Source organism: Rhinopithecus roxellana, chromosome 9, assembly GCF_007565055.1.
Source record: "Rhinopithecus roxellana isolate Shanxi Qingling chromosome 9, ASM756505v1, whole genome shotgun sequence".
Taxonomy (NCBI): domain Eukaryota; kingdom Metazoa; phylum Chordata; class Mammalia; order Primates; family Cercopithecidae; genus Rhinopithecus; species Rhinopithecus roxellana.
The window spans coordinates 7,721,987-7,746,526 of NC_044557.1; the positions used below are offsets into that span (position 1 = coordinate 7,721,987).

At 39.1% G+C, this 24,540-nt stretch overlaps 1 protein-coding gene across 2 annotated transcripts in view; it reads left to right on the plus strand.

Annotated features, from left to right (window-relative positions):
• Positions 1–24,540, plus strand: part of KAT6A (lysine acetyltransferase 6A) — a 124,702-nt gene that overhangs the window by 73,723 nt on the left and 26,439 nt on the right. Inside the window, exons 5-8 of one of the 2 annotated variants that reach the window (XM_030937396.1) lie at positions 845–926; positions 3,564–3,699; positions 5,005–5,324; positions 7,489–7,607. In XM_030937396.1, coding sequence (XP_030793256.1) covers positions 845–926; positions 3,564–3,699; positions 5,005–5,324; positions 7,489–7,607 — 657 coding nt within the window. The remainder of the gene's footprint in view (positions 1–844; positions 927–3,563; positions 3,700–5,004; positions 5,325–7,488; positions 7,608–24,540) is intronic. The other variant, XM_030937397.1, reaches the window with a different exon arrangement.

The following is a 24,540-nucleotide window of genomic DNA, read 5'->3' on the forward strand; positions in this document are numbered from 1 at the left end:
AGTATGACTGGTTATTTTTCAGACACTTGGTCCAGTAGCATTTAGAATAGCCAGTAGCCTCTTTAAACTACATGTCATTAGTTTAGAATACTTGCTAATTTACACTTGGATTATGTCTAGGTAATTTGTAAAGCACTTAATTATATATTTGCAGAGAGACTAAGCCACATTAAAGAAATACTCCCCAAATTTCTTTGAGCAGTACAGAGGCATTCATTTAGGATGGTCAGTTGATACATTAATTACAAATCACCCTTTTTCTCATTATTAAAGCAGACAAGGGTTAGCTTATTTCTGGTTATTGGATATTTGAAATTAGTGGAACTTTAGCTCTTTGTCAAAGATTGGCTGGAACATAACTTTTTGCTAACTCTGTTTACATAGTTAATGCAAATTAATGAAACTTTTAATGTTATGGTTGCTCTTTTTTTTTCTTTTTTTTCTTTTTTCTTTTTTTAGATGGAGTCTTACTTTGCCGCCCAGGCTGGAGTGCAGTGGCACGATCTCGGCTCACTGCAACCTCTGCCTCTCTGGTTCAAGCAGTTCTCCTGCCTCAGCCTCCTGAGTAGCTGGGATTACGGGCACGTGCCACCACTTCTGGCTAATTTTTGTATTTTTTGTAGGGACAGGGTTTCACCATGTTGGTCAGGCTAGTCTTGAACTCCTGACCTCGTGGTCCACCCGCCTCGACCTCCCAAAGTGCTGGGATTATAGGCATGAGCCACCGTGCGCTCATCTCTTTTTTTTAAGATCCCTGAAGCTTTCTAGGTTTTATGTAGTCATGATCCTAACATGTTTCTGCTTCATAAGGTTAAGTGAAACTGTCCTTTCTTTTTTCTGATAGGATAACATGCTCTTTTGTGATTCGTGTGACCGAGGTTTTCACATGGAGTGTTGTGATCCACCACTCACCCGTATGCCAAAAGGTGAGAAATACTTTCTGAAATCAAACTGGGAATATAAAGGAGTATGTTAGTGAAAGCACATTTTATCTACTTTGTTAAATGAAAGAATAATTGGATCTTTCTTTTTGAGGTTGTATAAGTAGGAAGAGAACTGTCACCTTAAAAGGTGGGGATAGTCTTTCTGATTAGGCATCTTAACATTCTTATGTGATAATGGATTTATTGTTACTTTCAATATCTAGGCATCCATGAAGGGTGAAGTGGTTCATTTATACATATTTGCTAGTCTCTAGCTAGAAGATAAAATACTTGCCTTAAATATATCTTGAAATATCTCTTTATTGAAAGGAGGAAATAAAGTAGTATTAGGTCGTGTTGGTTATATCACTGCTTAGCACTTTTGAGGGCCCTAGAACTGTAGAGATATGGTTTATTCAGAACTTAAAAACCTTTTTATGAAATACTTTATGAAATAAAAAGTTTATATATATATAAAATTAAATAAGTTTATATATATTTTATATATATATATAAAATTAAATAAGTTTATATATATTTTATATATATATAAAATTAAATAAGTTTATATATATTTTATATATATATATAATTAAATAAGTTTATATATTTATATATATATATTAATAGTTTATATATTATATATATATATATATGGATGAAATACATTCTGAACAAATAAATGTCCAAATTGTAAGGGCGCAGCTTAATGTTACTCTCTTTTGATTCCTGTTCATTAAGAGGTATTTAGTTTGGGCACAGCTGCCTCATGGTTGGACTTCCATATTCATATGCTTATAATTTCTTTTAAAAAAAACTTCAGCCAGTCACCCCTTTTTGTCTATCACAAATTCCATTTTAACTTCGATTTTATAATTTATAGGCTTCTTAAGTAAAATGCCTGTAGGATATTTCATAATATTTGTTTGGAAAAAGTTTCCCTGTGTATAGAAAAGGACTTAACCGTACTTTGTAGCCATGTTAACACTTTAGGTTTTTACTTGAATTCACTTATTCCACCCCCTCATCCATGGAGTGTCACTCTGTCGCCCAGAATCTTGGCTCACTGCCGCCTCCACCTACCAGGTTCAAAGCGTTTCTCTGCCTCTGCCTCCCATGTAGCTGGGATTACAGGCGTGCCACCACACCCGGCTAATTTTTGCATTTTTAGTAGAGACGGGGTTTTGCCATGTTGGCCAGGCTGTTCTTGAACTCCTGGCCTCAAGTGATCCGTCCGCCTCGGCCTCCCAAAGTGCTGGGATTACAGGCGTGAACCACTGCGCCCAGCCTGAATTCACTTACTGATTGTTACCTTTTGAAAAATCTTAAATTTATAAGTATTAAAAAATAAATACTCACTTTTCCCACTTACATGAAGTCTGAACAAGGGGCCTTCTAAGAGTCCTTCAAGATAAGGAAGTTTTGTTTTGTTTTGTTTTGTTTTTTTGGAGATGGAGTCTCCTTCTGTTGCCCAGACTGGAGTGCAGCGGCACAATCTCAGCTCACTGTACCCTCTGCCTCCTGGGTTCAAGTGATTCTCCTGCCTCAGCCTCCTGAGTAGCTGGGACTGGAGGCGCATCACCATGCCCAGCTAATTTTTTTTTTTTTTTTTTTTTTTTTTTTTTTTTTTTTTTTTTAAGATGGAGTCTGGCTTTGTCGCCCAGGCTGGAGTGCAGTGATGCAATCTCGGCTCACTGCACCTCTGCCTCACGGGTTCAGGCGATTCTCCTGCCTCAGCCTCCTGAGTAGCTGGAACTACAGGCCTGTGCCACCACACCTGGCTAATTTTTTTGTGTTTTTAGTAGAGACAGGGTTTCACCATGTTAGGATGGTCTCGATCTCCTCACCTCATGATCCGCCCACCTTGGCCTCCCAAAGTGTTGGGATTACAGGCGTGAGCCACTGCATCTGGCCTGCAGCTAATTTTTTTTTGTAGAGATGGGTTTTCACCATGTTGGCCAGGCTTGTCTCAAACTCCTGACCTCAGGTAATCAGCCCACCTCAGCCCCTCAAAGTGGTGGGATTACAGGCATGAACCACTGCGCCCAGCCAAGAAAGATTTCCCTAGGACTCCATTCCTGTGTGGTTAACTTCTACAAAAGAGATTATATAGCAGCTTTAAGCAGGAAACTTTTTTTGTTGTTTTTTTGAGATGGGGTCTCACTGTGTCGCCCAGGCTGGAACGCAGTGGTACGATCTTGGCTCACTGCGACCTCTGCCTCCCGGGTTCAAGCGATTCTCCTGCCTCAGCCTCTCAAGTAGCTGGGACTACAGGCACATACCACCATGCCTGGCTAATTTTTGTATTTTTGGTAGAGACAGGGTTTCACCATGTTGGCCAGGCTGGTCTTAAACTCCTGACCTCAGGTGACCCGCCCGCCTTGGCCTCAGTGGACTTCAGGTGCAGTCAGTGAACTTCAAGTGCAGACTTGAAGGTGTATGTGAGTCTCTTCCAATTATTCGTAGAATTTTGTGTGTATATGTTTTAATGTTTATTTTGGGTGGGGGGGCGGTATTCATCAGATTTTCTAATGACAGTCTTTTACCTGAAAAAGTTAAGATTCTGACTTAAGACTATCTGAAACCTTTTAGTATATTTATGTCTGTCACACTTGTATGTGGAATTTTATTTTTTTATAGGCATGTGGATATGTCAAATATGTCGACCTAGGAAAAAAGGACGAAAACTTCTACAAAAGAAGGCAGCACAGATAAAACGGCGCTATGCTAATCCAATAGGACGTCCAAAAAACAGGTTAAAGAAACAAAACACGGTGTAAGTTGTACTTGTGGCAAGGTGAGGGGAGAAAAGGATAGGGTCTTCTCTATAGCGTAGGATTCACTTGTTTTTTGTATGAAAAAATTTTCCATTGTCATGTCTGGCACTTTTGTATAGTAATAATGGCTAACACTTACTGAGCCCTTAATAAGTGCCAGATACTGTTCTTAGTGCTTTACATGCATTGAATTGTTTAATTCTCCCAGCAACCCAGTGAAATATAGCTGCTGTTGTTACTTTCATTTTTCAAAGGAAGAAACTAAGGCATAGTACATGTTGAACTGGGATGAAAATCCAAGTAGTCTGGCACCAAAGTCTGACTCTTAACCATTGCCTTATGTTGCTTCGCTTATATAAAAACAGGAAAGAAAAGTTGTTACTGTGACATTTCACATGTCCCTCTCCTGATCTTGTCTCAGTTGTTAATATCTGTTAGGTGTACAAACCACCGGATAGGTTCTTCCTGTTGACGTGATGGCTAAGTCCCATTTTTGTGTTCTTGGAATGTAAAATAATTTGAATGTTTTCATCTATTAGCAGAAATCAGAAATTGTGGACTAGAAAGCTGGGCTATGTCTGGAGGAGGTGGGGCAAGATTCAGTAGCTAGTTTTGTCTTTTTAAAAATATCTGTAGTAACTCACCTTTGATAAACACGTAAATATCTTCAGGCTTGTCAACCTCCCTTTATTCTCAGAAGTTTTACTTACCTTTTTTATACGTAAGACTATCTTGAAGGTGATATAACTGAAATGAATGGGCATTAGCAACCTGAAATGTGCAGAACCAGTATTGTAGTCTGTATTCAAAATCTTAAATCAAGCTTTGATTTTCCTATAAAATGATCTTTTGATTCCTGGCCTTCAAAGAATAACCTGGCCTTGTGTTTTAGAGATAAAAGTATAACTTTGAGTTGGTGCAGAGATCACAGTGTAGTAGAACTTTATACCTGGAAGGATCTTAGTTGTTCTTAGTCCAGTTCTCATTTTACAGATGAAGACGTATGTTTAGAAAAAATGTGATTTGTCCAAGTTGTACAGCTAGTTAAGAGAGAGAGTTATGACGAGAACAAGTCTTCTGACTCCTGGCCTGTAATTCTTTGCACTATAAGTAGGCTTCCTGGAAATAGATGTTTCTAATATTTAATTTTCATTCAGAGTACTATTTATAGTTTGCAGAATATTCTTAAAAATATAGATTTTAATAAAGGTATAGGTTACTTACTAATTATATGTTATGTATTAAATAGGAACCCTATAAGTATCTTTTTTAATAGTTACCCTTTCCCCTGTTTTATTATTTAGATCAAAAGGTCCCTTCAGCAAAGTTCGAACTGGCCCTGGAAGGGGTAGGAAACGAAAAATCACTCTTTCCAGCCAATCAGCATCATCATCATCAGAAGAAGGATATTTAGAACGGATAGATGGCTTGGACTTCTGCAGAGATAGCAGTGTCTCCTTGAAGTTCAACAAGAAAACCAAAGGGCTCATTGATGGCCTTACCAAATTTTTTACCCCTTCCCCTGATGGGCGGAAAGCTCGTGGGGAAGTGGTGGATTACTCTGAGCAATATCGAATCAGAAAGAGGGGCAACAGGAAATCAAGCACTTCAGATTGGCCCACAGGTAAGAGTTTAGAACAAACTTAGAAACAAATTGTATTCTGTACATGTATTATTTGGGATAACACTAATTATCTATAATAGATTTATATTTGATTATAAAAAATTGGTTATGTAATATAAGAACACATTGAAAAAAACATGTAGATGATACTGAGGTGGTAACTATGGCAGAAATTTAGAGGATGGAGATAAAGTTGCAGAATGGGACAATAGGAACTCTTAGGCAAAAGGAAGCTGCTTTTTTATAGAACCACAGAGAATCTGCCTACAGAAACTTGGGGTGTAACCTTGAGGATTACTTTACATTTCATAAATTACTAAAGAAATCATATGGTGAATGTTGTGATGCCTGCTTATTCCAGGAAGGAAACTGGAAAGAACAGAGCTGGGTAAAATGCTATTTATCTAAGCATAAAGAAAAGACCAAAATATATGCAGATGTGATGAGGTCATTGACTTTTCTACTGCAGATCTTGACGAATATAGTTGTAAGTCATGGATTGCACTTAAAAAGGGAGAGACAGAACAACAGCTCCAGGCTGCTTGTGTATCAGGCTAAGTTCCCTAGTTTTCAAAGTAGAAAACATCTGTGGAGAGGACTTAATAATGTAGCAGATCATTCAAGTCAGAGGATAAGAATTTGATTAACTGTCTAATAAATTAAAGCTTAAAATAGCCTTATTGCTGAGCCTTGAATTTAGAGAAACTAACCCTGTGAAGGAAGTAGAAAGGGCTTGAAGAAAGTAGAATGAGAATGAACTCTTTTGGATCACAAAGGCCAGAGTTGTAGTGTCTCATCTACTGCAAGAGAATTCCCTGACCTTGGTTTCCTCCCTGAATGTCTCCTTGGTAAGGGAGAGTGTATTCACTGCTCTCATTCCTGCTTTCATAAGTAGTTGATTGTCCAGTGCAGGAGAGAAAGTCCTTGTAATTGTTAGAGTCCCCTTTGTATGCTTTATTGATTGGTCTTTCACCATAGTGATGATCAGCTAATTACTCTTTAAGCATTCAAGACTCTTCATGTCTTTATCAGCCTGCAGATAAGCTCCTGGTCTGAGCATGTTTATCTAAGAAAATATGCAATCCGTTTAAACTTGGAAAGAATCTCAAAGTAAAATGAAAGACATTTTTGAATTAACCTTTTGTACTGGAGATGGTTTATTAGAAAAATTACTAGAAAGCTTTTGAAATAGAAATTGTTAGAGCAAATGGATCAAGTATATGGAGAACCAATATTGAATTTTAGGCAGTGGTGTGAGCATTTGCTTTAATAGGCTCTGTCATTTTCTTTATGAATTACAAAGTTTAAGTACCGAATGCTGTATTAGAGAGGTGCCTGCATCATGCACTAGGGGGCATTAAAGTCACATAGTACCTTTAGACTGTACTTTTTTCTTCCAGTTTGGGAATGTTGTCAACGGTGAGTCCTTGACCTTTTTCTTCTTGTGTTAAGTTAGCAATAAATGGCCTATATGTGCAGTTGACTTGAGAAGAACTGTCACCAATTGGTCTTTTCAGCCATACTTATAAAAAGAGCAAATGAGCCCATCAGCAGTGTCATCTTCAACTGCAAAGAATAATGATCTGCGTAATTCCCAAATACTCTTTTCACTAGTTTTTTGCCCACTTGAGGAAGTTCCATCATTTTGTAGATAATTATCATACGTTTTCATATTTACCCAGATGATTATTATCTGTTATCCTCAGGTTTGTGGAGTTTGTGCTTTAAAAGGGCACCCAGAATGTGATGGGAGTTAGTACTTCTGACATCAGTTAAGGTAGCTCAAGAGGTTTTTTTGAACATTAATGCATTAAACCTATACTAAAAGTGTCAAATTTATACTGTTTCAAAATGAAATTTATATTCCTTATACCATTTTTCTGTCTGCCTTTCTGTGTATTAAAATATAATCTTTTAATGAAATTTAAATTTAGTTATATAATATTTTTAGGAAGCTTTAAGACAATTCAGGATTTCCACTATAAGGCAGATTTAATACATAAATATTATTTATTGAGTAGTATTCTTCTAGGAGTCAATTTAATGCTATATTCTTCTTTGTTATATATTAAGTTATTCAAATTTAAATAAAGACTTGAAATTTTTTCTAGTTAATGTATTAATCTGAGGATAGTTAACATGTGAGTTCTTTTTTTATATGCAGACAATCAGGATGGCTGGGATGGCAAACAAGAAAATGAGGAGCGACTTTTTGGGAGCCAGGAAATCATGACTGAGAAAGATATGGAATTATTTCGTGATATCCAAGAACAAGCACTGCAGGTAAAGTTGGATATTCAGGTTGGATATTCAGGTTGGACAATCAAGCAACTTGTTCATGGCTGAGAAACAGCAGATTAATTACATTATGGGTTAAGCACTAACAGCAGTTTGCCTAATCTCAGAATAGTGGTGGTTTGTGTGTATATGTAGTTCTGCTGGTTATAATATTCCTTTCAAACCCAGGATAACTGCTTTGGTTTTGCAGATAAGCACATGGCTTTGACTAGGCTTTGACTATCAGTATTAAATAAGCTTGGTTTATTTTTGTCTTACTATATGAAGAATTTGGGATTTGACCAAAAACAAACAAAAGACAGGCTTCTCATGAGTGATAATAAAGCACCCATATTTATTAATTCAAGAAATATTTCATGCCTGTAATCCTAGCACTTTGCCAGGGTGGGTGGATTGCTTGAGTCCGGGAGTTTGAGACCAGCTGGGGCAACATGGCAAAACCCCATCTCTACAAAAAATAGAAAAATTAGCCAGGCATGGTGGTGCACAACTGTAGTCACAGCTGTTTAGGAGGCTGAGGCAGGAGAATTGCTAGAGTTGGGGAAGTGGAGGTTGCAGTGAGCTGAGATCATGCCACTGTACTCCAGCCTGGGTGGCAGTGAGACCCTGTCTTAAAAAAAAAAAAAAAAAAAAAATTGCAATTCTTTGTGACACATGGCAAGATTATATAGGCAAAGAGTCTATGTGCCAGATGCTGGAGATGCCAGTGAATGACTGAATTCTTTCCCTGAACTATACAAGAGATTTCTGAAGAAATAATGTCATTAACATGCAAAGTTCAATTATAGAATACTTGGTGTTTTGGGAGAATAGGAAAGCCAACTTCTACTTCTGCCTGGGGAGGTCAGAGGAGGATTCATTGAGGGGCCTTAAAGGATGTGTAGGAGTTGTGCATATCCCTTAAAGGGGTATGTAGAGAGTTGGTTCTTATATAATCAGAAGGAACAGAAGTGAAGATGGAATAGACTTGAAGATAAGAGAAAACATGCTTAATTGTGGGAATTAAAATGGCTCAGGATAAAGAATATAGGGTGTGGAGAATGTCAGGAGGTGACGTTGGAAAAGTGCAGGGGCCGGATCATAAAGGCTCTTCCAGATTATGTTCATTTATTTTTTGTCTTTTCCTTCTTTGCCACCAACAAATGTACCATGTAAGCCAAGTTCTCTATCTCTTATCTTGAAAAGAAGGATTTCTAGGCTGGGTGCGGTAGCTGGCTCACTCCTGTAATCCCAGCACTTTGGGAGGCCGAGGTGGGTGGATCACAAGGTCAGGAGTTCGAGACCAGCCTGGGCAGCATGGTGAAACCCCGTCTGCTAAAAATACAAAAATTAGCCGGGCATGGTGGCACGCGCCTGTAGTCTCAGCTACTCGGGAGGCTGAGGCAGAAGAATCGTTTGAACCCGGGAGGTGGAGGTTGCAGTGAGCCAAGATCATGCCATACCACTCCAGTCTGGGCAACAGGGTGAGACTCCATCTCAGAAAAAAAAAAAAAAAAAATTCTAAGGCTGATGCTGAGGGTTCTAGGGAAAACTCTTCGTAGTAAGAGACCCAGTGGTGGTGAATAGACTGTTGATGTCAGTCATTCTGTGAGTACTTTTGAAAATATAAAACAGCAGTACAAATACTCAGTACACATTTACTCAGCATTCTGCTGTATTATGATTTAACAAAATATTAGCTTTGAGTCAGATGGACCTGGGTTCAGGTCTTGATGTGTCGTTTACTAACTTCTGCTTTGAGCAAGTTGCCCTCAAAGCTTGTTTCCTTTCCTGCTAATGTGTTATTATAGGTACTGTAGTAGAAATCTGCGTGGACTTCAGTGGGAACTGAAAGAAGGCAGTAATTATGTTCTTCCTGACTGAAAGAGTTGTTTTTTTTTTTTTCTCCCCCGAGTAAGTTGCAGACATAATGTTAATATCCCTTTACTCCTAATTATTTAGGTATATTTCCTAAAAACAAAAATGTTCTCATACATGACCATGGTCCAGTTGTCAAATCAGGAATTTAACACAAATGAAGCACTATTGTCTAATTGAGTTATCACGTCTCTGTAGTCTCCTTCCATTTGGGAACAGTTCCTCAGTCTTTATCTTTCATGACCTTGACAGTTTTGAAGTGCACAGATCATTTATTTTATAGAATGTCATCACTTTGAGCTTGTTTTATTTTTCATGCTTAGAAAATTCCACAGGTGTGCTGTGTCCTCCTCAGTGTGTCACAATCAGAAGGCATGTAATATCTAAGTTCTCATCACAAGTGCTGCTAACAGTGACCACCTGGTTTAGGTGGTGTCCATGTTTCTTCTCTAACATTATTACTTTCTAGCTATAATTAAATATCTTGGGGACACATATTTTGAGACAGAAATGCAAATATCCTGTTTTTTATCAAACTTTTATCTACCACATTTAGCATCCAGAGATGATTCTTGCCTGAATCATTTACTTTGTTGGTGGCCAAACATTATTTTCTAGTTCTATCATTTCTTTGGCATTTATTAATTGGCATTCTACTGTAAGAAGAAGCTTTTTCTTCTTCCTATTTATTCATTTTATTTAAACTCATAGATTATTTTATGGGTTATAATCCATTGCTATATTAGTGTTTATTTTGATGCTTAAATTGTTCCAGATTTAGGCAGACGGGAACTCCTTTCTAGAAGCTTCTGTGTCCTTTTAACACATCATCATCATTTTTATTTACTTCTGGCCATAGCAAGATGTTCTAGTCTCTTACTGTTGTAGCCATAGATCCTGGCTTTTAGTGGTAAACGAGAGTAAATGGTAGCTCTATCCTGTACTTGCTTAGGACCACAGAGATGTCATCTTGATTTTTTTTTTTTCTCTGTCATACTTCACTTTCAGTCCATCAGCAAATCCTAATGGTTCTGCCTTCAGAATATGTCTGTATTTGCTACTGCCAACCCACCGTCATCGCTGGCTTAGGCTGCTATAATTGCCTCCAGACTAAACTTGCTTCTGCTTTTGCCCCTACCCCACTTCCTGTTTTCTTTACACGGAGGCCAGGGTAATTATTTTCAAACGTAAGTTGGATTTTACTCCTCCCTTGCCCAGAAAACCTTTCATGTCTTTCGGTCTTCTTTAGAATTAAAAAAAAAAAAAAAAGTCTGTTCTCTCATCTCCAAGGCTGTATATGATCTTGTGCCTGCCTCCCTCTTTGGCTGCTTTTCTTGCTCTCAGGCTACTCCAGCCACAGCCGCTGCCTCTTCCTCAAACACACCAAGCACGCCTGCCTTGGGCCTTTGCAGTTGCTGCACCTTGCCTCGATGGCCCTTCCTCTAGAGTCAATGATTTGGTAGGTTCACTGCCCATTCCATTTGTCTTGCTCATATGTTATCTTACCAGAGAGACATTCCTGACTCCCACACGAAGATAGCTTACAGCCCATTTTGTCCCTCTGTCCCCTGACATGCCTGCTTTTTCTGCATGGTACCTATCACCTCTTGAATTTAAACTTTTTATTTCTAGAATGTTAGTGCCTTGAGAACGAGGACTTTCTTTTTGGTCACTGCTGTCTACTGAGTACTTGGAATATAGTAAAGCCTCAGTAAATACTTGCTTAATGAATGGAGGATATTGAATGAAATTTTCTTCTGGGAGAAATGGGGCAGAGGTTGAAATAATAGAAAGGTGCAAGAAGGATGACCAAAGAGAGTTAAACGAGGTGCTAAGCCCTGCTGAGGCTTGGGGAGACAGTGTAAATGCTTATTGATGGTAATTGGGCTAATCCTATGTTTCTTTCTAGCATTTTATTAAACCCAGGATTGTCTGTGTATGTGTTGGCACCAAGGAAATAAACAGCTAAATCTTGGAAGTCTAATTCATGCTTATTCTTGTTGGCAGTGCCCTGAAATTCTGATGATGTTGCTATTTCTCCATGAGGCTTATTCATTAGCATCATGCACCTTCTTTGGTACCAGCACTATAGGGCAAACAAAAAGACACAGACTCTGCCTTCATGAAGCTTTTAGTTTCACAAATAGACAGATAATAAACACTTATAAAAATAAAACTGTACTTACAAACTGATAGTAGGAAGGAAATAAGAATGCAGTGAGGGATTCTGACGAGCTGGGCTACGGTGCTGAGGATTGGGGTTGGAGTGTTTATGAGAAGGGAAGAAGTAACAATTTATACATAGTTCCAAAAGATTATTCAAAAGTCAGCAGAGTAAAGAGCTAGAGAAGAATATTTCAGAGACAAGGGGACTGCCTATGTAAACATATAAGGGAGTGAAAGTAGTTGATAAACTTGAGGAACTGAAGTTCAGTGTAACTCAAGTACTGTGAACAGAAGAGTTACACAAGGTGAAGCTGGGGAAATAGACTAAGTCCAGAAGTTAGGATTGGGGTTTTTATTGTAATTGCAATGGAAAGACATTGAATGGTTTTTAGCAAACAGCAAGATCAATTTTATTAAAAAATGTTTTTTCTTGGCTACTGCATAAAGAGTGGTTTAGAATTAAGCAAAAGTGGAAGCTGGGAAACCACTTTGCAGGCTTTTCCAGTGATCAGGATGAGAAAAGTGTTAGCTAGGACTAGAGGGGTGGTGGTAGAAAAGGGAGAGAAGTGGATGGATTTAGATGTATTTTGGAGATGGAATCAGCAGAACTTAGTGATGAGTTTACTGTGTAGCTTGAGGGAGCAAGAGATGATCAAAGATGACTTCCAGGTTCTCTGACTTAATAATGAAAGTTATTTGAAGCTACTTGGGAAAGTTCATGTTGACTAGAGGACATTTTGAATAATAAAAAGATTCATAAATACAGTGCAGAAAGTCATTTTTAGAGCATAGATATAGCTTAGAAGCTGCTAGAACCTGTGTTTCAAAAATTTTGGAGGAAGATTTTATTACAGGGTCTTTGGTAGTCTTACAGCAGCATCAGCAAAAGACATATGATAAAGGAATCAATATTAGAATCCATCCAACTAATAACACATTGTTTATTGAGTGCCTGCTATGTTCTAGAAACTATGCTATGTATAGGGGCTATCAGAAAGACATAATTTCTGTTCTCTTAGAGCTTATAGTCTGGAAGGGACTATCTTGAATAATCAAACTTTGCATGGAACATTATCTAAGTCAAAGATAATTGAAATGTTGAGCAAGATTTATATCAAAAGGAGTCAGCCACTCATTGGTTTTGATTTTTTTAAAAAACTATTGCAGGCAGTAGGGTAAGTATGGATGTAGTTTGCCTAGTACTGTGTTCCATCATTATCTATACAACATACACTTTCATGAAAAAGAGCCACCTCTGGATACAAAAGTGGAAGCATAAAAATTTAGTAGTATAGGTTTTTGTTGTAGAATTTTATTTCAACTATGATCTTACGAGCTTGGAGAAATTACTTTTCTTAAAAGGCTCTATCAGTAGAAAGAAGCATTTGTATTCAGTTCATTCCCGTGGAGCGTGACAGCCTTCTTGAAATATATAGAAAGATTTTTACATAAAATATCAAAGAGCACATTGTATTTTCATACAAATTTTAATGCTTTCTGATTTTGAAGGATTCCTTTGGTTTTTGTGTGGTTCTGGGAAGTTTCAGAGCATTTTTGAAATCTGTGTGGGTTATTAAAATTTCTTCCTTGCTTGAAGAATTAAATCATTATTAAAAATATAGTAAGCTAGGTTCAACAACTTTATTAATCCCATGATGTAGAGGTGTTATGCCATTTTACATATGAGGAAACCAGCACTTTTAGTTTAGTGACTTCCTGTAAGTTTTTATGCCAGTAATAGTGCAGCCGAAATTAAAACTTAGGCCTGTGTGACTTCCAATTCTGTACCCTTAATCACAGTAACATCCTGCATTATTCTGTGTGCAGGATGTTATGGGAGTAGCAAAATCATTAGGCATGTGCTAAATGCAGGTAGGTAAAGGTGCTTAGGAAGATACACAGCAGACAGTAGCTTAGAGTACCAACGAAACATAGTGCATTGCTGTATTCAATGATTCAGACTTGTCTCAGATGTTCACAGTATACTAAAATGTGTGAAAATTGGTGCAATCTGAGATGATCACAGAAGCAGCAGGCCTCAGGAATGATCAGGATTTAGGTAGATGGAGAGAACTAGGGCCTATCAGATGGAGTAAACAACATTAACTTCAGCTTTGAGGAAGAAATGACTACTATACAGGAGTCCCTGCTTACCCACCAGTGATACGCTCCAAGATCCCCAGTAGATGCCTGAAACTGGGGACTGTACTGAACCCTGTATGTACTGTGTTGTGTTTTTTCCTATACATACATACCTATGCTAAAGTTTAATTTATAAAGTAGGCATAATAAAATAATAATAAAACAATTTTAACAGTGTACTGTAATAAAAGTTATATGAATGTAGTCTCTAAATCTCTTACTGTACTATTGTACTGTACTCACTCCCCTGACGGTGTCAGATGATAAAATTTGCACTGAGGCTGGCAACAGATAACTAGTACCTCGGAAAGCAAAGCTGGGGATAAGGGGAGACTACTATAAAAAATTCCAGCTGGAGGGCAAAGATATATTATCTGTGTATTCCAAGAACCTGCCACTGAGATAGCAAGCAGAAACTCACATTTATCTGGCACTCGCTGCGTGAATGGCATAGTGCTCTAAGTTCTGTGCAAATATCAACTCGTTTAATCTTTTCAACAAATCTAATAGTGACTTGCCCAACTAAGGTGTCTCAATGAGATAGGATTTGAACTGTGCTAGCTTTTTCTAGTTCCCAGGCTCTTAACTACTATCTTAATAAGTAATGTTGTACTAAATTATCCAGTGAACTAAAAATACATCTATGCAGCCTTTAATATGTGACTTACGTTTAATGGGTAAATAACACACTAAACATCCCCCCACTTCCCATGCCTACTTTCAGCAATATCAAAGAGAAATCACTTAACAGCAAAAAGATGTCATGGGGGTACCTTAAAATCCTGTCATGCCGAAACTAGCATCTTGTTACTAGCTTTCAAAACCCTCCAAAATGCAGCTTAATACTAGTAAATCAATGTATTACTTACCATTGCCCAACAGATGTTCCACCCTGTTTTATCTCAAACTAAACTCCATCCATTCCTCACTTTGCATGGTGCAATGTTAACTGAAACCCATGCTTATCGAACTAAGGTAGATTGAAGGAACAGGAGATGATCAAAGATGACTTCTAGGTTCTCTGGCTTACTGTAATAAAGAAAGTGGTTTTAAGCCAGCTGGGAAAGTTCATCTTGGCTAGATAAGAGGATGTTTTGAGTAATAAAAAGACTCATAAAGGTAATGCCGAAAGTCGTTTTTGAGGGCATAGATACAGCTTAGAAACTGCTGCACCTGTGTTAGGGTTGGCAAAATACGGCCCGTGGCCCAGTCCCATCCACGGCCTGTTTTGTATGACCTACAAGTTAAGGATTGTTTTCATATTTTTAAATAGTTGGACAAAAATAAAAAGAATAATATTTAGGGACATATGAAAATTATGTGAAAAATGTCAGTGTTCGTAAATAAAGTTTCATTACAACACACACACAAAACCCATGCATATCAGAACTAAAGTCAAATCTGTCACCTCAGAAGCAAGGACACAATTCTTATGTGTACCTGTTTCCATCAACAGTGCCATCAAAAACAAGGACTGCCTGTCTTGCAACACCTTTATGGGCAGATACTATGTTTTCTATATCATCTCCACAGTGTGACTTGCATGTAGTAGGTCCTCAAATATTTGTTGATCTGATGGGCCAATAATCACCCTATCTCTTAATCCCCCTTTTATATATGGTTTTGGTTTCCATGGTTTCAGTCACCCTTGGTTAACCAAGGTCTGAATTTTATTATCATCATTATCTCCTCCTCCTCCTCCTCATCATCAGAAGGGTGCATACTGTGCTACTAGTAGGATATTTTGAGACAGACCACAATTCACGTAACTTTTATTACAGTACATCGTTGTAATTGTCCTATTTTTAGTTATTGTTGTTAATCTCTTTCTGTGCTTAATCTGTGAATTAAATGTTATCATAGGTATGGATGTATAAGAAAAAACATAGTATATACAGGTTGAATATCCCTTATCCAAAATGCTTGGTACCAGAAGTGTTTTGGATTTTGAATTTTTTTTTTTTCCAGATTTTGGAGTATTTGCATCATATGCTTAGTAGTTGAGCATCCTGAATTCAAAATCTGCAATGTTCTAATGAGCATTTCGTTTGAGTGTCATTAGTGCTCAGAACGTTTCAGATTTTGCAGCATTTCAGGTTTCAGATTGTCAGATTAGGTATACTCAACTTGTATAACATTTAATACTATCTACAATTTTTAGGCGTTCACTGTGAGTTTTGGAACAGTGTGTTCCCAGTGGGTGGATAAGGGGGACTATTGAATAAATGAGTAATTAAAGCCATGTGATTAGTAATAGATAACCCTCTTACTGTATGCCAAATACTATATTCAGCATTATATATTTGTTTCATTTAATGCAACTTTGTTATTAATTACTTGGCCTTATTTTACAAATGAAGAAACGGAAACATTAGAAGGATTATTTTACCTAGAGTTATAAATTGTTAAGTTTCAGAGTCAGCATTTGAACCCTGGTATTCTGACACCATGGCCTTAATTCTTAACTGCTTAATTTATGATATAGTATTACTATGGAGATATGCATAAGTTGCAGTGAGAATGAACAGGAAGACATCTAGGGATGTTACTGTTCTATTTTTAGTTATTGTGGTTAACTACAGTTTTAAGTCTTCGTAGAGGAGGTGACATTTGTGTAGGGTGTTGAAGGAATGAGTAAGAGTTTACTATTGGAGAAGAGTGAGAAGGCATTTCTAGTAGAAAGTTTGGGTGTGAGAAATCTTGTGTTCTTGGAGCTGTGTGTAGTTGGTTGGAGTTCAAACAAGAGATGAGATTGGAAAGGTACTAGATCATGAAGATTTTGTGTTTCATATTAAGGAGTTTTTACTTAATCTTGTAGGTAAAGTAGTTCTTTCAAGTAGTTAAATAGTAGCTCAATAGCTCTTGGGGAACTGCTAAAGAATTTCTAAAAAGTGGATGACATATTTGCATTTTAGAAACTCAACTCTGGTGATACTGTGAGCAATGGATTGGAGAACACCTGAGCAAGGGACCAGTCAGATGATTACAACAGTCCAAATGAAAAGTGACTAGGGCCTAAATGAAGGTAGAAGAGATAGATAGGAGACAGAGATAGATAATCATTTTGAGAAAGACTTAAGATAGAATGGAAAAGACTACTGTTGGATTGGGAGTTAGGATTGAAGGAGAGGGCAGAACCAAGTAGGTCTTCTAGTGTTCTATTTGGAGTAGATGATGATATTACATGTAGGAATATAGGAAGAGGAGCATATTTAAATGGAAGAAGAGACCATGCTTACATAGGTGTGGGACTGTGTGAAATCTAAAGTGGAGAACTTTGGTAAATGGTTGTGTTACATGTATATACAGGAGACCTTGGGTAGGAGATTTGCCATGTTACCAGCACACAGGTGACTGTTGATAAAGTTTTTGTCTTGGATAATATTTATCTAATAATAAATACTACTGAGTACTGGTTACTATGTTCCAAGCACTAAAGATTTAGCAGTGAACAAAACATTTTAAAAAAAAATTCCTTACTCTTGGGAGCTAACAGTTTAGTTTGGGTTGGAATGGGGTAAAATAAATGGTATGCCATGTGGTAGTGTTATGGAGAAAACGCAGGGGAGGAAGAGGGAGAATTCAGAGGGAGAGGATTAATGTGTGCAATGTTAAATTGGTTAGTTGGGGACTGTCTCTCTGACATTTAGCAAAAACCTGAAGGAGGTGAGGGGATGAAACACGTAGGTAACGGGGAAATAACATTCCAGGCATAGGAACAGGAAATGCAAAGACCCTGAGTCACGATTTGTGCATGATCAAAGAAGTACAAGGAAGCCAATGTGATTAGAGCCAGGTAAGACTCAAAATAGCAGATGGCAAGGACAGAAAGGTAACGGAAGGCTGGCTTTTGTAGGGTCTTCTTGGCTGTTGTAAGGACTTTGACTTTTACTCTGAATGAGATAGGAACCCTGGGAGGGTTTTGAGCAGAAGAGTGACTTTTGTTTTAACATGGCTCCTGTGTAGATTGAGGCAGGGTGGGGGTCGGGGTGGGGGATGGAGGGCAGTATAGAAGCAGGGAGAACTTCAGGAGACTCTTAAAATTATTGAAGTAAGAGACGTGGTGTTTTGGATTGTGGTGGTAGTAGTGGAATTGGAATTCCCTATTACGTTTTGAAGGTAGACCCATTGGGATATGTTGATGCATTGTGAAAGCAGGGAATTCGAGACGATGCCAGAACACAGTCTGAACACAGCCAGAACACAGGTCTGGGCTGAAAATTTCAATTCAGGACTTACCAGCAAGTAGGTTGTTTTTTGAAAAACGAGACTAGATGAGATCACCAAGGGAGAAGAGAAGAACTTTGAGTCTAGGTTATTCCAACTTTTAGAGATTGGAGAAACTGAGAAGGAATGGCCAGTGAAGTAGGAAAAAAACCATGAAGGTGTAGTTCCTTAGAAGCTAAGTGAAGAATGTGTTGTAAGAAGGAAGGATCAGTTTTTAAATTCTGCAAATAGACCAAGTAAGATGAGAACTGAAAATTGACTGTCCAGCTTAGCAACAAGGAAGTAATCTTGAGAAACTGTTTCCATGATGGGGACAGGGGAGGGTGAAAGAGATAATTGGAGTGGGTTCAAGAAAGAATGGAAGGAGAAATTGGTTATAGTAGTAATATGTGGCCACTCTTTTGAGGTTTTTTACAGTAATTAGGAGCAGAGAAAGGGAGAGTTGGATAGAGCTGTGAGGGCTAAAGAAGATACCCTTTTTTTTTGAGATTCAGTCTTGCTCTGTCACCAGGCTGGAGTGCAGTGGCACCATCTCGGCTCACTGCAACCTCTGCCTCCTGGGTTCAAGGGCCTGCCTCAGCCTCCCGAGTAGCTGGTACTACAGGTGCACGCCACCACTGCCAACTAATTTTTGTATTTTGTATTTTTAGTAGGGATGGGGTTTCACCATGTTGGCCAGGGATGGTCTCAATCTCTTGACCTTGTGATCCGCCCATCTCTGCCTCCCAAAGTGCTAGGATTACAGGGTGAGCCACCATGCCTCCCGTGCCCTTTTTTTTTTTTTTTTAATATGGAAGGAATAACAGCTCTTTTGTATGCTGATGGAATGCCCTGGTAGAGGGAAAAAAGCTGATGATGCAGAAGATGGGGGGGAACTGTTGGGTGATGTTCTTTCGCTGGGGAGCAGGAAGATGTTATCTCATGGGAAGCTGTAGGCTCAGGAGCTCAATCTCTATCCACTGTATTGGTGAAAGGCAGGATGTGTGGCACAAAGGTGGAGGCAGACCGATGTGGGTGGGAAAAATTGCGGAAGTTTTCTTTTGATTTTGTCCAGTTTAGTGCAATAGGAAGCAAAAGCATTGGCTGAAAGTGAAGGTGGTGGAATAAGCAGTGTTGGAGGCTTGAGCAGAGGAGAAAGAATGCAGTTGTCTTTCAGAATGGGAGAGTAGAGTAGGAAGCATCAGGACCTGCTTGAGGTTTGTGGGTAGGAGTGTAATGTGAGACTGGGTAGCGTGATTCTCTGTTTTTCTCCACCCATGTTCACATTGAGGTAATAACTTGGATTATGTGAAGAGTTGAATTTAATAGGGGTTAGGATTTTGTTGTTAAATTAGAAGAGAAGCAAGAGAGTTAAAGTTCTCTGCAAAGGGTGGAATTACAGGGAAAAACCTTAGAATCTAAGCTGTTGTAGAGAGAAAGGAGGGCGTGAGGAGAGTGGAAAACTGATGGAAACACTGGATCATGGGTCCTCCGAATGGAAAAGATAAGATGGCCGAGGACAGAATTCTAGATTTTGTCAATATTTTATAGTAAAAGAACTAGCAAAGGAGATGGATGAAGAGAAGTCTGAGTATAGAGCAAAAAGGCTTAGGGAAAGGGAAAGATAGGAAGTAGTATATAGTGTCTTGAGCATTTGTGGCTTAGCTAGGTATCAATGTTTATACAGGTCACAATATCCAGAATTCTGAAATCTAAGGAGTCCTGAAAACTTGAAAAAAAAATCATTGTGGCAACATAAAAGTTATTTTAACCAGACTTGACTGTTCTTTTCTTTTCTTTTTGAGACAGATTCTCACTCTTGTCACCCAGGCTGGAGTGCAGTGGTGCCATCTCAGCTCACTGCAAGCTCCGCCTTCCAGATTCACGCCATTCTCCTGCCTCAGCCTCCCTAGTATCTGGGACTACAGGTGCCTGCCACCATGCCCGGCTGATTTTTTGTGTTTTTAGTAGAGACAGGCTTTCACCGTGTTAGCCAGGATGGTCTCAGTCTCCTGATGTCGTGATCCACCCACCTTGGCCTTCCAAAGTGCTGGGATTACAGGCATGAGTCACTGCGCCTGGCCTAACCAGACCTTTTTTTTTTTTTTTTTTTTTTTTTTTTTTTTTTTTTTTTGAGATGGAGTCTTGCTCTGTTGGCCAGGCTGGAGTGCAGTGGTACGATCTCGGCTCACTGCAAGCTCCACCTCCCGGGTTCATGCTATTCTCCTGCCTCAGCCTCCCGAGTAACTGGGACTACAGGCGCTCGCCATCATGCCCGGCTAAGTTTTTGTATTTTTGGTAGAGATGGGGTTTCACCATTCACAGGATGGTCTTGATCTCCTGACGTCATGATCCGCCCACCTTGGTCTCCCAAAGTGCTGGGATTACAGGCGTGAGCCACCGCACCTGGCCCCAGACCATTTTTAAGTGTTACAATTTGGTGGCATTAAAGACCTTCACCTTGTTATGCAATCATCACCATCATCTATTTCCAGAACTTTTTCATCTTGCAAAACTGGAACTCTGTACCCATTAAACAACTCCGAATCCCCCCCCGCCCCGGTAAACATCATTCTGTCTTCTGCCTTTATTAATTTGTCTACTGTAGGTACCGTAAGTAGAATTATACAATATTTGCCTTTTGTGTCTGGCTCTTTCACTTAGCGTAATGTCCCCAAGGTTCACCTGTATTTTAGTCTGTGTCAGAATTGCCTTCCTTTTTTCTTTTTTTTTAATAAGACCAAGTCTTGCACTGTTGCCCAGGCTGGAGTGCAGTGGTGCAGTCTTGGCTCATTGCAACCTCTGCCTCCCAGGTTCAAGCGATTCTTCTGCGTCAGCCTTCCGAGTAGCTGGGACTACAGGCACGTGCCACCACACCCAGCTCATTGTTGTATTTTTAGTAGAGTTGAGGTTTCACCATGTTGGCCAGGATGGTCTCAATCTCTTGACCTCGTGACCTCGGCCTCCCAAAGTGCTGGGATTACAGGAGTGAGCCACCAGCGCCCGACCATTGCCTTCCTCGTTAAGGCTGGAGAATATTCTGTTCTATGTATGTACCACTTTTGGTTTATCCATTCATCCATCAGTGGATACTTGGGTTGTTTCCACCTTTTGGTTATTGTAAATAGTGCTGCTATGAACATGGGTGTACAAATAGATACCCATATACAAAGAACTGCTTTCAGGTCTTTGGGGGCTATACTCAGCAGTGGAATTGCTAGATTATGTGGTAATTCTGCTTACTTTTTTGAGGAACCATCATACTGTTTTCCACAGCAGCTGTGCCATTTTATATTCCCACCAGCAATGGGACAAGGGTTCTGGTATTTCCACATCTTCACCAACATCTGTTATTTTCTGGTGTTCTACATTTAAAAATAATAACCATCCTCATGGGTGTGAGGTAGTATCTGATTGTGGTTTGATTTACATTTTCTTAATTATTAGTGATGTTGAGCATCTTTTCATGAGCTTATTGACCATCTGTATATCTTCTTTGGAGAACGGAAAGAAATTTTTTTCCAACTCATTTTGCAATAAGGTCCCACTTGACCTGAACCGAGTTACTGGCAAAACATGATCTGACCTGACATGAGACTATTTATATTCCTTACTTATGCCAGTTAATGTGAATATTCGTATGCTTTGCTAAAGAAATTTTAGTGTGTCTGATTATGGAGTGCTGCCCCAAATCCTACTAGGGCTATACACATGCACATACTGTACACATGTATGTACTAATGCTTCTATAAAATCAGAAAATATCAGAATTCCAAAACACATTCTACTCTAGTCCAAGGGTTTTGGATTAAGAGTTTGTGGACTTGTAGCTTCATTTCTTTGGAAAACCATGTTCCAGGTTTTAAAAACTTACAAACTTTGGGAATTTAGGGAAGAATTAGTTGAGGGCTATCTCTACTTCCGTCACATCTCAACCCATGTCTTTCTTTTCTGTCTTTATGCTTCACTTGCCATTCCTGCCCTAGTGCTTTTGCCTCTTAACCTCTCTGAGGCTTATTTTTTCATCTGCAGAGTGGGTATATTGTTTTCTACTTTGAAGGATGGATTGTGGGGACCAAAGGAGGTAATGACGTAAGGCTCAAGTCAGAGTCTAGCACAGTAGGTGCTCCACAAACGCTGATTCGCTCTAATCCTTAAATTCATGCTCTCTCTGTTGTGGAGCATGTAAATTCGTTCTTTCATACCTCTTTCATCATGTAACTTAATCCCTAATGAATGGAATTACTTACTATAGTGTTTCTGTGTGAAAATGTTCAAATGCCAAAAAGACATCTCTTCTCCCCATATTTCCTAGCCTCACACTGATAATAAAGGGTTACCCCCCTCTCTCCTCAAAACATTACACCCCCATGGGGAATGGAGAGGTAAGGGCAAATGAGAGTGCTCCAGTGGACAGATGGGGGAAGGCAGCAGCTCTGTGTTTACAAAAATTGTTAAATTATTTACACAATTTTGGTGTCCCTACCAAATCCATAGTTGGAGATACTGCAAGAATGGCCTTTTTAATGTTAGAAATTGGAGTTAGATGAGTCATTTAATGGAAGCTTAATTTTTTTGTAGAAGAGTAATAATCTTTTCATATAAACCAGTGGTAATAAAAGCTTTATTATCTAGCAGTAGGCATAAAGTTTTCTTTTAGTTTAGCCCAATTACTGGTGCATTTAATCTGCCCCCCCCGCCCCCGCCCCCGCCCCCCCGTTAGTTATCTTAGATTAAAAGGTCAGTTCTGGCCTGGAACATATGTCTTCTTTTAAAGAATTTGGCATATTTAGATGAGGAAGACATGAAGTGGCAGAACTTGAGTTAAACATTTAAATATATTTTGTGCCCCTGGTTATTTATATTAGACACCTGCTGCTTTGGAAAGTAACATGTTTAACGAAAACATACTTTGGCTGAAATGTTAAAATAAAATAACCTAGCAAAGGTAACCTTATAGTTCCGATATGACAGTTTGAGTTTGGTTGGGACTGGAATGAGTGGTTTCTAGGTAGCCATTTCTTCCTCCCTGTGTAGAGAGCCTTGCTAATTTTTAAACCTTCATAAGAGGAAACACCCTTGCTGTGGAGGCTTGCTCAGGGGAACTGGGAGTGGAGGCGGGCTCGCACATGAGCGCATGTGCAGGAGCGTTTCACCGTGCAAAGGTTAAGGGCGGATGTGGGCAGAGGGGAACCTTCCACAGGTCCCATTCTGGACAGACGTGCATAGTTGTGGTGATGTGCAAACAGCTGTACTGGAACTGGATATCCACTTTCATGTCGGGCATCCGCCTAGAAGAGCAGCTGGCAGCTGATGGGAACACCCTCAAACAACAGGCAGTGCTGCAGCAGGTGCCTGACCTTGACTTTCGGGCTTTCTATCTGATCCTTGCCTCAGGAAGTTAGATCTGGTTTCTGGTATTTGGTTATTTTGAAAGTTTCCTATACTGTTGTTACTACTTTGAGTTGTGAAGATAGATGAAAAGATACTACTTTATGAGTTAGAGTAGTTGATTCTAGAATGTAGTTTCAAGAACAGCCTTTAAAAAATCTTTTTACAAAGTTTTGTTTGGATTTTGAGAAATGAAAGAAATCTTACTTTAACCCTGTGTTATGTATTCTTTATTGTTTTTTGTTTTTGTATTTGGAGGAGCCCCAGTACTTGTTGGTGTTATAACACAATTCATCCCACAAACAGATGTTTGTCTTTTGTTTTGAGGTGTCTAAGGAAGAGCTTGAGGTTTCACTTGGCTACATTCCAGTATGAAACCTGAGTTAAGTCCCTTGGCCTTTTATAAAAGAGAACGGTTAGAAAGACCAGAGTTCTCTAATGAGTTATGGTGAAGTGGTGAAGAGACTTCTTTTTCAGAAACGAATTTATGTAAAACCAATGAATAAAAATCTCTGTTCTTTTTAGTTTGTTATAAAATATGTGTGTGTATCTGTGTGCTCTAACAAGGAATTTTTACTAATCTCTGTGGCCTTTTTTTTTTTTTTTTTTTGAGACGGAGTCTCACTCTGTCGCACAGGGTGGAGTGCAGTGGCCGGATCTCAGCTCACTGCAAGCTCCGCCTCCCAGATTCCCGCTATTCTCCTGCCTCAGCCTCCTGAGTAGCTGGGACTACAGGCCCCCGCCACCTCGCCTGGCTAGTTTTTTGTATTTTTAGTAGAGACAGGGTTTCACCGTGTTAGCCAGGATGGTCTCTATCTCCTGACCTCGTGATCCGCCTGTCTCGGCCTCCCAAAGTGCTGGGATTACAGGCGTGAGCCACCGCGCCCGGCCCTCTTAGTGGTCTTTGAAGCATAAAATTGAAGGATATTTTCAGTTGTCCTTTTGGGGAAGAGTTATTAATACTTGTATTTGGTTAGGCTAAACTTTTTGTCTTTTGCTTGTCAATTAGTATTTATAGAGCATCCATGATAAATCTGCATGCACACACATGGACATGAGTGTGTATATGCATCTGTTGCTAGATTGGGTGCAGAGCAAGTCACGTTGCCCTTGAGTTAATGTGTTAAGACCCTTGACAGCCTTCGTTTTCTTGAGT